This window comes from Camelina sativa, chromosome 7 (assembly GCF_000633955.1).
Source record: "Camelina sativa cultivar DH55 chromosome 7, Cs, whole genome shotgun sequence".
Taxonomy (NCBI): Eukaryota; Viridiplantae; Streptophyta; class Magnoliopsida; order Brassicales; family Brassicaceae; genus Camelina; species Camelina sativa.
In genome coordinates, this window is record NC_025691.1 from 32,286,278 (window position 1) to 32,300,063 (window position 13,786).

At 33.4% G+C, this 13,786-nt stretch overlaps 1 protein-coding gene and 1 pseudogene across 1 annotated transcript; both read right to left on the reverse strand.

The window, feature by feature from the left end:
* On the reverse strand, positions 1,191 to 3,873 carry LOC104703830 (WRKY transcription factor 6). Its single transcript, XM_010419914.2, has 6 exons — positions 3,324 to 3,873; positions 3,038 to 3,139; positions 2,784 to 2,942; positions 2,364 to 2,693; positions 2,124 to 2,237; positions 1,191 to 1,991 (listed from the first exon to the last, which is right to left on the reverse strand). The coding sequence occupies exons 1-6, from the start codon at positions 3,708 to 3,710 to the stop codon at positions 1,374 to 1,376; spliced, it is 1,710 nt and encodes a 569-aa protein (XP_010418216.1). The 5' UTR covers positions 3,711 to 3,873; the 3' UTR covers positions 1,191 to 1,373.
* LOC104703831 lies at positions 10,931 to 13,627 on the reverse strand (annotated as a pseudogene).

Consider the following 13,786-nt stretch of genomic DNA (forward strand, 5'->3'; position numbering starts at 1 on the left):
TTATATTCTGGAGAAAAAAGAAATGAAACACTCCTAACTTCTAATAGAGACCCTCTCTAGCTCTGACTGACTGAACCATCTTTGAAATAATAACATGATTCTAATCGGGACTTCCAACAAATGTCATATGTACAAAACACGAGAGTAGGATCGAGAGGCATCATCTCGGATCGGAAGCAGATAGAAAAAGAGTTGTTAATATGTACTTGGTTTTTAGTGCAATTTAAAATGAAGCATAGTAATAAAGACTCGTCATATTAGAAAATTGCATTATTAGCAAATCATGAGTCATGACCTCACGTCAACTAGAGTTGCACGGTAAGTCAAACAACGTACTTTTGCGTATCGCTTCCTTCCAAAGCTTGGAGATATATTATTCCATTGTATATACTGTATTTTACAATATTATTACTCCACATATTTAATTTATCTTTACCAAAACTATATCGACTAGGCTATTTATCTTTCTATTTGCTTCATAGAAATGAAGAAACTTGACTAAGCTAAACTTTTCTTTACATTGTTGCCTAAATTTTTGGTCAGCTTATTTCAGATTTCATATATTTCATGCCATTCAAACTCGTAGTTTCTAGGAAGTTAGTTTCTAGGAAGTTGTTTCTCTTTGTTTAACAAATATTAAAGCGTACAGATTTTTAGGTGACTTATTAATTAGATAGCAAATTACGTGTCAAATTATTGTGGCAGCATTTATTGACCTATTGCAATTTTTTATATATGGATAATAAAAAATGTTATTAAATGTTTTCGATAATTAAGTGTTATTATGTAGGACACTTATTTGATGATATCTCATTATCTTTAATCAAGGTATGGCCAAGCTATTGCTCCCTCTATAATTTTCTAGTATTTTTTTTTGTATCACAAAAAAATAATTTTCGGTCTACTTTTATGCTAAGAAATTATAAATTTCAAAAACCACTAAATGGAAATTTAAAAGTTTGATGAAATATTGTTGGTTAATAATTATAAAATATCTTATTATAAATAAATAATATATTTATTGCTAGACATTAAATATTTTTCTTAATTCATGTAAATATCTTAAAACATCACCTGGAAGGAGTAGGTTTGTGTATCGGCGCTCACATGTGATGTGTATTTATTTATACATCCAAAAGAAAGGTCAAATTTAAAGATTTAAAAGGTCTAAACTAAGTTCAGTACGTCACTACTTTTGCAAATACATAGCTATTATATTCGAAATTAAATTATATATTGTTCTTTTGTATATTTACTGGTATTTTGGTACGAAACAGAACAAATATGAATCAATGAATAAACTCTGTTTCCTATAACCCAGTTGGAAAAAAAAAATGAAGATACCAAAAAAAAACAATTGTAATATTTTTTTTCTATTGGTTTTTGTTGTTTCCTTCGCCGTGATTCGAACCATTGATCATAGAAGAAATAACGGCTGCAAGAGCTGCCGTGAAATTCGGGTCAGCTGTGAGTGCCGTTATTGTGTCAGCCACCGCGTTTGACTGAGAATACGCTGCCGCCGAGGGAGAGCCATTGGAGAACTGCAGCCCCGAGAACTTGGACTGGTTATACAATGCTTGTCCTATTACATGAGGTAACATACCCGGGGGTAAATTCGCCATTTGCTGTTGTTGCTGCTGTGGCCGCTGCATCAATAAGTTATGGTCGTTGTTGGTAGTGGCGGCTGCGGAAGAGGAAGGGTTGGAACCATTTGCAGGCGGAGGTGAGTGAGTGAGGTCTAATGTGACGGTGGGAAACGGCGCTGAGGCTGAGATTGTGGCCATGCTTGTGGAGCAAGGAAGAACAGCCCTAGCAAGTAAATTTGTAGGGTTCATCATCCCATCATGACTAGACATTGACCCGGATAGCAACATGTTGGCCGCGGCTGTGGTGGTGGAAGCCATCGCTACCGCAGCTGGGGGTAAAGGATGGTTATGGTTTCCCTCGTAGGTTGTTATCAGAATCGATCTGTCTTCCGCACAACGTTGAACCTACACATCATTGCGGATCAAACTTATCAGCCAATCACTCAAACGTTTATATACACATTTGTAATCTCTAATGTTTTGCTATCAAGATTGAACGTCAAGTAGAATCTTTAGTCCAAATGTTTTGAAACGTACTTGTTTGCGAACGGGACAACCCGTGGCCATCGTGCAACGGTAATAAGCCCGCGGACAAGGATTTCCTTTCGCCATTTTCTGGCCGTATTTCCTCCATTGACATCCATCGCTTATCTACAAAACCATAGGTACAAACATAATAAATATCTTAATATATAATATAGTATATAGTTTAGTTTTTTATATATATATATATATATATATATATATATATATTACATATTATCTAGATCAACTTACCATGGGAGCTTCCGATCGGGCACGAACCGAGACACGAGCCTTCCTCATAGTAGCTTCAGCAGCGGATTGATCAAATGTCGCGGGGTTAGTACTATTCACCTTCTGGATTTTGTTAGACTCGGTTTCGGGGCTTTCTTCACGCCCAAGTCTCTTCCTGTCTCTAACCTCATTACTACGCCTCTCGGCCGGAGAAGAACCGCCCGAACGAGTTTTTTCTTCGGATGAAGAATTTGAAGCTTCCTCAGCCTCTCCCACTGCTCTTGTAGGGCCTAAATCAATAAATTGCCTTGGTACTATCGTCTCCTCAGGTTTCTCAGCAGCCTCTATTACCTAATCATATAGGTTTCACCAAATTTAATCGCCTAGTCACTTGGGGTAAATTCTATTTACTTTGTGGTTGACAGTCAAATTATTGTGTACCTTATTATTGTTCTGCTGCTGTTGTTGTTGTTGCTGTTGCATTAGTGAAACAAGATGCATCTGAAGTGAAGTGTAACTGTTGCTCACTTGTGCAAGCAATTCTCTAAGCTTTTGATTATCCATTGTCATTCTCTTCAACTCATCTTGTAACTTAACCAACTGTAATAATAATAAAACAAAATCCAATATAAATAAAAAAACAGTTCAATTAATCTATTAATTACTACACGATGTAAAAGTAAATTAAAAATTACCTCATTTTTCGCACGCTTATCTTCCATTTCAGAAGATTCTCCATCGTCGATCATTGACTCATCACTCTTTGTATTACCCGTTGTCCGAAGATTCAAACCAGTCTATTCAAAAATTAAAAAAAAAATAATTAATAATATAATTTGCTTTAGAAAATATCAAAAATTTTGATATTTATATTTGATTTTTCAATTTACACCGAATTATAACACGGCAACAATATACAACGAACCATTTTGTAACAAATTCATATTTTTCATTATGATTTATTGAAAAAGTCGTACTTACATTTACGTCGGTTCGATCATCTTGTTCTTCCTTCTTAACACGAAACCCAGCATCATCTTCACGACAAACCCTAGATTTCTTGTCGGAGAAGAAATCAACTTCGCCGGGAACTTCACGGTCATTATCTCCGGCGGCTCCAGAAGAGAAATCATCATCTTCACGGTCACGAATGCCGGAGAGACTCACGGGAAACCTAAATTCACTGCGGTTGGTGGAAACTCTCGTCTTCTGATCATTATCACCATCGTCATCGCCAATTCTAGACATCGTCGTCAAAGGATTCAAGAAGCGTCGGTGATTGTTGTTATGGTGAGTGATGATACGATTAGGGTTTAAGAGATCAAGAGAAGATGAATCAAGAGTGAGACCAGACCATCCTCTGTCCATATATAGAAGAAGTAAGAGATCACGAGATTAACGAAAGGAGAAAGATCTTTTTTATTTTATTTTTGGGTTTGGTTTGGTTTGGTTGAGAGAGAGAGATGAAAGAAAGAGTTTGTGAAGTCTTCTGCCAGAACATAAGACTCTCCTATAAAAAGGGTTTGGGACGTGGACCGTTTTGTTTTTTTTCTCTCTCGTTTAATAAATTAATGAACTTCGATTTAATTTTTTCCGGTGACTTTATAGAAAGAAAAAAAAAAGTCATGGGAGTTTTACGTCAGATACTGCGTCATTTGCCCGGAAACGACCCGACCCGTAATACACCGTGATTCTAAGCCCGTTACATTTTCATGGAAAAATCCTTATTTGCTAGTATATTTTTTAGTTGACCTGAAATAGTCTAAACTAAAACAAAAGAATAGGGTAATTATTTTAAAAAAAAAAAATCTATTTTTGGATTTATGATTTACGAGTTTTTAGTTTATAGGGTTTATAATAAAAATTACTTACAATGTTACTACTCGAGTCGAGTCAATGTTAGTTTTCAAGAAAAAAAATACTGTAAATTCTTTTATCAATTTTAAGAAAATTGTTTTCTTGCAATTCTCTTACCTCAAATTTGTATGTTATTTATTTTCTGATTTTGTCAAACAACTTATGCGTTAAAGGAAACTTTGAAATTACTAATACTTATCACCAAAATAGAAAAATATCATTTGACGAGATAAAAAATATTATTAGTTTACTAGTATTTTAAATAAATTTTAAACATTTCGCTATAAAAAAAATTTTAATTGTGTGAAGTGATATTAGTTTAGTGGCAAAGCATAAGTCTAACTGTAAAAGATACTATCATATATCAAGAATCGAATTTTGTTCCTTATAAATGTAGATATTTGATTAATGAGACGGATTTATTGTGACCCAAATATTAGAAAAAAAATAAACTTAATAAACTCATTTGAAACTTCTAACAGGATGACCTGATCAATAGGGTTTTCGTTATTTAAGTTTTGATGTTGAACTCACGAGAAAATGGTTATGTGGCGTAATTGTCTTGAGACTACAATACTTGTTTATTAAGTTGGTGATAGATGATGAAGAAAGAGCATTGACTAGTTCTGCTGTTTTATCAAAGCGACGAAAAGTTTGATCCACCGCCCCGTTTACTGCGGCGCGTTCCACGTGATTATACCTTTTCTCTTTTCTATTCTTTCTTTTTTTTTTGTTTTTTGTTTTTTGTTTTTCAAACTTATTAATTAATTTAACAAAATACAAAAACCAACAAAAAAAGATGATGGCGATGTGGTTAACCGAGTCAACGATTTTGACGGCCCGGCTTCTTATAGGCTGACTGGAGACCGGTTCGCCGGTCGTTAGGTCTTACTTCCGTGGGCGGCTAGGCCCCACCTTTGTAATAAGCTCCTAGTTTCTTATATTTCTTGAAGATCTTGTTCTCTCTAATGTCAAAAAGAAACAAAAAAAAAAAAAGGAGACCTTGTTCTCTGAATACAACAAAGTCGACTTTATGCATTTTTTTTTTTTTTTGACGAAGTCGATTATATATTATGTTCGTTGCTTGAAACCGAATTAATTTTTGGTAATCATGGTCACCACATGTGTTTTGGAAAAGAAACTCATGTATTTTTGTTGAAAAAAAACTGTTATATAAAGTACAAAACTATTCTAGCTTAGTTTATAAATTATACTAGAACCTAACAATAGTATTAGATTCATAATTAATATACCGACCATCAACAAATTTTAAAATACTACAATTAACCTGTAAAACATTTACAATCTCTTTGACAAAAAGGGTAAATTATTTTACAATTTTTTAAATTCAAAGCCAAATTTGATACTGGAAATGATTACAACATTATCTTTAACAAAAGAAAACGATTACAACATAAAATTACCAACCAACCCAATAAAATACGCCATGTCAAATGAACTAAAATAACTAGATGGTGAAGAAACGTGTCGCCTTGTTTGATATGACCTTTGAATTAAAAATTTGAGAAGATCAATAAAAATGAAAATTTATTTTGAGTCCACACACGTAGAAATAATAGAGACAAAGAGACAAAGAGAAAGAGAGAGATCTTCAAGGGCTCCCACCTATTGATGTAGATCTGTTGACTGTCTACCGGAAAGACCGAGTCATTTGCTTTGACTTTTTTGGCCTTTTTTTAATGATCTCTCTAATCACAATTAGTATAAAATTACAGAAAATCCCATTTTTCTTTTCCTTTGACCTTTTTGGCACTTTTCTCCGTCCCTCGTCTCAATGTTACCTGTAATGTATGGGCAACTATTTTTTTTTTTTTTTTGAAATATCTATTTATTTATTTACTTATTAGATTTTTCATATATATTTTTAAAAATAAGCTCACGGATTCTCACGATGCATTTAGGTTTTGTTTTATACTCGTATGTAAGAAATTTGACATGCATCTCAAAATAGAATATCAAGTTACAACAGTTTTTCATATATATACTTTTGGTTCATCTTTATCGAATTATTAACACTAGCTAGATCGATTTATATACAAGCCACAAATCTGCTTCAGTTTAGTTTGTAATGTAGGTCAATTCTATATTTTTTTATAAAGGTTTTCTTCATCAACAAGAACTCTGTAATATTTAAAGTCTACAGCAGTGGCGGAGCCAGCAACTTTGCTTACAGGTGTCATATATATATATATATATGAATATTAATTAAATCAAGAAGTGTGTAAAAAAAGAAGAAACAAATGATATATAAATGCATATTTCAGATTTTTTTTTACAATAAGGAGATATTATAGAAATTTTTAGTCAACAAAAATGGAAAGATCATTATGGTTAAGTGGCAAAATAAATATGCATTGTGTCAAAGAGAAGAATAGATCATATAACATTGGTGTTTCATTACCAAGAAAATATAACATGGGTGTCATTATGAATATTTTAAACCAAAACATGTAATTATTTAGGAAATTTACCCTATAATTAACAAAATATATAAATGTCATGGGTGTCAAGTGACACCCCTCTTTGTACGTTGCCTCCGCCACTGGTCTACAGTACTTGCCGTAGATGAACTTTCTATTAGAAAAATCATAATCATATACAGTAGTTAGCGACTTCTACAATTTGATTTATTTAAGCCACGATTAAGTTGTAGGGATTATACATATATTTAATTCATTTTACATTTAAGACGGAGGAAGGAGCCAAGAAAGCGTGTAAGACGTCAAAAACGGGTCCACTAAAAATTGAAGTACTGTAATTAGAGACTAAATTAATCACAACTGAAAAGCTGATCTTACATATACATTTCTTTTTTCCACCAAAAAATTAAATGGCTCGAAGAAAAATAGAAGAAAATCTGCAGAGCTGTCTGAGATTTGAGTTGACCAAACATGATACTACAACTACACAACGTGGCCGATCGAGTTTGCATTGACGTAGAAACCTTGTGAACATATATGTTTTGGTTTTACAAGCAATTCATCTGACTAATTTGATGCTTTTCACACTTTTAATATACATGTGTCATGTTAGTTTTTAGTTCTGTACTACATCTATCTTATGACATCGTTCGCTGTACTTTTTTTTGTTCTTTCCTTATCATGTTAATATTAATATATAGATGAGATCATGAGAGATAGGACATCTTCTACCTTACAAATGTACGAAAGATCTAGGTTTTATATTTGAATCCGACATGTATATGGTCTTAAATTTTGACGCAGTCAGAAACCTGATTTTATCCATATCCGTGAAAATTTAATGTCTTCATATCTATTCAACCGTCCAAGATTTATATCAAATCAATTTAATTTATTTCAACTCTAATTAACTGTTATTAGAAAAATCAAAAAATATAGGCTCTCGATTTAATCTAGTAGTTTATAGCGAAATAGAGTTTTGAACTTTTTATGAAAGATATATTCATCTCATAAATCATAAATGATTAGCCAGGGTACTATGATATGGTATGGTATGGACCACTTTTTTACCAATCTCTAGAAAATTCGTAACTGTATTGGTTTTAAAAAGACTACATATACATATAGTATATATATATATATATTCTATGCAACTATAAACTAACATCATTTAAAACACTGAATCGTATATGAACAAGTTTCTTTACTGGCTGCTGCTTTTGGCAATAAGGTCAACAAGAGAAGAAGAAAAGAGGAAACCTTGAGCTTTAAGTCTCTTTTGAAAATCAAATTAATAAAATAGTGAAAACATCGATCCAAAAAATTCTTTTCTTGTACTTATTGATACTTTTCTGGTCATGTACTCTCTTAGCGTGGTTTTATACTACTAGCATTTTGATTTCCCACGAGAGAGTTCGAACTCATATTAAATATTTTGGTGTGACAAAGAATTTAATATAGCCAGCGGACCAATCGATTGCGGTCTTTCTTATGGAAACTTTACATCGATTTTTGGAGGCGTTAAGTCATTGGATATTAAGACTTTTATACTATACGATGAATACAGAAAATTTTATAAGAGTGGATAAGTCCAAAAGAGGTCTATCTATATGAGTTGTAGAGGGCAATGAGGCCAAAAAGTTCAACGACGGAAGAAGAAGGTAACATAGACGTTATCGATAACACTTTCTTATCAATCCAATTTTGACTAACTTAGACCTCGTGATCGCAACTGAATGAGATCCGTGTCTTAGTTTTGGCCAAGAAGATTTGCTTTGCACAAAACTGAAGTTTCTTGACTATTCATTTTTTCGACCACACGTAAATAACTCTTATCCAAAATACTATCAGGCCTCGTTTTTATCATTTTTCCATTTCAGAAATTAATTTACATTTTTTTTTAAGAGGCAGTATATGTTTCAAAATTTCTAGATTATATACCTTATAAATAATAATAAACAAAAAGAAAAAGAACTCTATGTTTTTTTTTGGTGTAAAAAAGAACTCTATGTTATTAATACGCTTCTCGAAAGTTATAATCAATTTCAATGCCTTTGTTGACAAAGAAGAAAAAAAGCAGATGCCTTCAAATATGAAGGAGAGAAAAAAAAATATTGGTTGGTTTGACGAAAAGAATCATTGGTTCCGTACCATGTCTGCCATCTTTATACCGAAATTTACAAAAGTAAACAAAACCAGAAATAATACTACGTATATATAAATAAGGTTTAAATTTCTTTTGATGAGAGCAGCCAAAAGTGCATACAAAGGAATTTGGTCTGCCATTTACGACTGTCTATTGTGACTGCCATTTACGAAATTGGCGAAAGATTCTTGTCTACATGCTGAAGAATAGAAGAAGCTCTCATTTGTTTTCTAGATTAATTTTCACGTACAAAAAAAAACAAAAATTTGGTCGAAGAGAGTCTACTAATTAGTCTAATTTGTAGACTTTAATTTTTGTGCTTATTAAACCCCTTTTAAGAAGAAAATAATCCAATACCTTTTCGTGCACCAGGTCTTTCGAACGCCATATTTTTTTTTTTAAATTCTATATTCAACACATAAAAACTGCAAGTTACTGGCGATAGTTTCGTCATAAATTCACAAAAACCAAATAATAGTTATTTATTTTCGATATTATTCCTTTATATGTTATCTTAATTATATATATATATATATACGAAAAAAAAATATATATATATATATATATATATATATATAATTATATTTTCTAACCACTACATTTTTTTATATGTTTTAAAATTAGATTAAATTCTTTTGTATTAGATGGATCTATACGAATACATTAAATTTTACCACTATACAGATATATATTAAGATAACATATTAAAATATAACACGATAACAATATATTTTTCATGGTACCAGAACGAAGTTGAAATATTTAACTCAAGTAGAAAAGTTCAAGTCATCAGACTATATAATATCTCACTATTATTGATTGACAAACTAATTTAAACAAAATTGTTATAGTTCAAATGTTTTCCCATAGTAACAGAATGTAGTCTCTCTTCATTTCCACTATACACTTTTTTAAATAGTAAATTTTTCTTAACTAAACATAAGACCATCACTCACTTTTTTTTGTCTTTTTCCTTGTAACTTTATTCTAAATCTCACCAAACATTGCATGAGCATGACCGGAATAAATTTGGTAAGTAATTAACTAGCATGTGCTTTTAGAGAAATTTTCCTCACAATAGTCCAAGTATGCATGAACCGAAACTGAACCATTTGCAGTTTCATCAGAAAATAAACAAAGAGCTTTTGTCTTATGATAACAGTCAAAGAAAGACAATTAAAGCTAAACCTTTTTGATTATTGTGATCTTTATGCTCTTAAAAGGAGGGGCAATGCATTATCATATTCATATACTATATATAGCAAATGTATGTGTTAATGATTTTCTTTGTTTTGTATTAATATCCCAATCCATAATTTTGATGGTTTAATGGTTCTAATATCTTGTAAAATTTTACAAGATGCAGTTATGCTTACAAGTTTGCAAATGTACTTATGCATACAAGTTTGCAAGATATTCGAAAGGAACACCGAATATCATTTCTAAAATGCTTATGATGTATTGTAAGTGGAATTAAGTGCATGATCTATATGACAACGTATGGGGGAAACCACCTATATGTTATAACTACACCAATATCTATGTAAACCAATGTATAAAACGAATGCATGAGAGACTATAGCATATCAATGACATCCATGTAATAAACTTAAACACTATTCTAACTGCCAAGAATAGAATTTTGGCACATAACCAAAATAACCAACTGACGAATTTAAGGCGGAAACACACGAGCACATTCTGGTAAAAACACTTCCATGCAAATTAAGTACATCTAAGGCCGCTAGACTAAGGTTAGAGGTAATGGTTCTTGACAAGTAATAGAACAAGAGGAAGAGAAAGCAGCCTGTTAGCTTCCAGCCAATTATTACATCACTAACTCTAACCTGTTTTGTAGGCAACTTTATATTGGGCAAATCCATGGAGAAACGTCACACCGATGTCCTACAAAAACTTACTCTCTAGGTCCATTTTCAAATCTATAAATCGTCGTATAAAACCATCGCATTATGTCTTCAAAACAATAGGGACGGGACAGCCTGTGAGCTTTCAGCCAATTGTCTTGTATGCAACATTACATTGGGCAATAACATCGCACCAATGTCCTACATGGTATATAGATTATAGAACCATCACATTAGTTATGTCCCTGAAACATCTGTATCATAAATTCTCTATAGGAATCTCATGAGTTGCCATTTTTATTACCAAAAAAGGAAAAACATGAGGGCTGTGTAGTTTGTATTAAACTACTCTCATATGATCAATTAATGTACTATCTGTATGCATCATCTGTATATTCTAAAGTTAACTTCCTTTTTTTTTCTGATGTTAATCTTGATTTCTTCTTTCTTAGTTGTATAAAACCTTTGTGTTTACTTTGTTCTTCCATCTAAAATGTTTTTGTATCTGTTGATGACTCCACTAGTCCTTCACTCAAAAGACGCATTGCGGCTCCTCTAGTGAACTTCCTCGCAAAGAGAAAGCACGGGACAGGTTTTGAATTCGCCCGACACCATTCTGTTCGATACTCCGATTCATAATATACATGGTTGATTTTCTGTTACTCAGAAGTAAGAAACAACAAAACAACAAAAAAACAGAGATTGATCAGAAGCTCAATTGTTGTGTATAAAAAAAGGGATGAGCGCAAACACACTAAACCGGATTGCACACCTCTATCTTAAGATAGAAATTTACCTTTATTCCTTCTATTTCCTCTGGCCCGGAATTGTCAGATGTGAAAGTGAGAGGATGCCAAGATCTGGCTTCAGCTCTTTTGGCTGATAGGTTCCATGTAGTGTATGTCACTGTTCTCCGTTCCATTCCATTTTCCAAGCCACGCATCTGAAGAGATCATCAATATTAGCATACAAAAAAAAAGGTGAATCCGAAAAATCAGCAGGTAAAAAGGAGATAAACGGAGTGTGAGGTGCAGTTATGACGACTTGTGTTGTGCGTACTGTTAGCAGAGTTTGTACGTAATGTTCATCAGGGATGCAGTTATGACGTCTCTTTTTCTGTTGCAACAGAAAATGTTTAAGAAAAAAAAAGCCGTCATTTACTGAGAATGAACGAGATAACTTGTTTGTGGGAATAATAATACTCAGAAACTTCCAAACTGATTTTTCCAGTGAACAGAGACAACTTGTTTTCGTGAGTTCAATCAATTTATACCAGCTAATCAAAGTGACACAGAAGCAGTACGAATCAAGATAAACTGATAATTCAAGTGGCTGATATAAATGAAATTACGGAAAGACAGTGTACTTACAAGATAAAGCCAATGCTTTCTGGGATCCAGAGGTAGAGATCGCTGGAAAAGAAATGAACAAGTAATTCGTTATTTCTTCAAGAAAACAGCACAGATGAAACTATAACAGCATCAGATACATTAAGAATGAAGCACTACTTAATGGAAACCAAGAAGAAAGCATCAAAAGGTTCAGCTTTACCTTGCAAAATTTCTGAAAAACAGGGAACACAGTATCATCATTAACAACGACCTCTGCATGGCTTCTGATCAATGATATCCACTGAACAAAAACAAAGATAGATAAACAAAACTGCAACCAAATGTCTCTGAAGCTTTCATTCCCATCAGAAATTCAAACATTCCAAAATCATGCAAAGAAACAGTCAGCAAAAGTTTATTGCTCCCAAGGTTCAAATATGATTAGAACAGACCTGAGATCCTTTTCGCCATTTCTCTCTCCGTATAACAGGAAACATTTTCATGGTGTAGCGTTTATCTTTATCAAGGAAGCTGGAAACAAAGAGTAAAAGAGTTAGCTGCAAACAAGGACGCTGCTTTAGTGCTTTTGCTATTTATAGGACACAAGATGACCCGAAATTACCTGTCAACAAAACTTTTGGGTGAAGACATTAGATATCTGTATATGTAACCAAAGTCGTATAACGGAACACAGCTGCATCACAAAGCAATGACAATAAGATCATACAAGGATAATGTATCATACAAGGTTCTTTGATGTCGAATGATTAGAGAAATCAACCTATCAGACAAAAGAACAAATCTTTGATTCGAAGGATCCTCCAAAGCAGTTGCAAGCAACAATCTCTCTGCTGCAATCATGCTTGATTCTCCCCAAACTACCTGTTTAAAAGTGTGATTTCAATTCTAAATTCTCAATTCATCCATCCAAAATCATCACAACAACAACAACAAAATCAAAACCTCAATGCTATTCTTCAATTGCCGATTTTAGAAGAACTGAGATCGAGTTGTTGATTCATCAAACACGAAACCAGGTACTGAATGTATATAAACTGAGTAATTCCTCTGATCTGCACCCTAACACAAACAAACACAAGAGAGACAATAAGCAAATTTTCGTTTTTTCCAGATTCAAATTACAACGAATGATCTCAAAAGACGAACCTTGAAGAATCTATCCCAGAGAAAATCAAGTGGCAGATCACGTCGAGCTAAGAAAAGGAACGCGAGTTTCGGACGATCGCCGGAGTACGTGCTCCGCGGGATACGGGATCTCGCGACGGATAGCGACGAAGACAGCGTCGTCGTCTTCGTCGTGGCGGTGGAATTAGACTGACGATTGATACTGAAGAGAGCGAGGATGAATAACGCGGCGGAGAATGAGATGATTAGCTTCCATCGAAACCACACGGCGCCGCGACGAGACGACGACGACGGGAGCCGCGGAGGCATTAGAATAATTAAAAAAAAAAACTCGAAAAAAATTCGAGATTACTTAGCTCTGGCGATATGCATCTGAAGAATCTGGAAATTCGAATTCGAAATCTCTCTCTCTCTCTCTCTCTCTCTAGGGTTTTTCGAAATCGAGATATTGGGCAATGTAGCGAATGTGAGAGAGACGAGAGAGTGAAGGAGATGAAGACAAAGTGACAAATAAGAAGGAAGAAGACGTTGAAATCTGATGAAAACGACACCGTGTCGTTGTCCACGTGTGAGTTTTTTTTTAATTAGGAAATAAATACAAAAACAATTAAGAGACGATTTGACTGAGTTTGAGTTGACTAGAGGGGTGAAGGGAGGG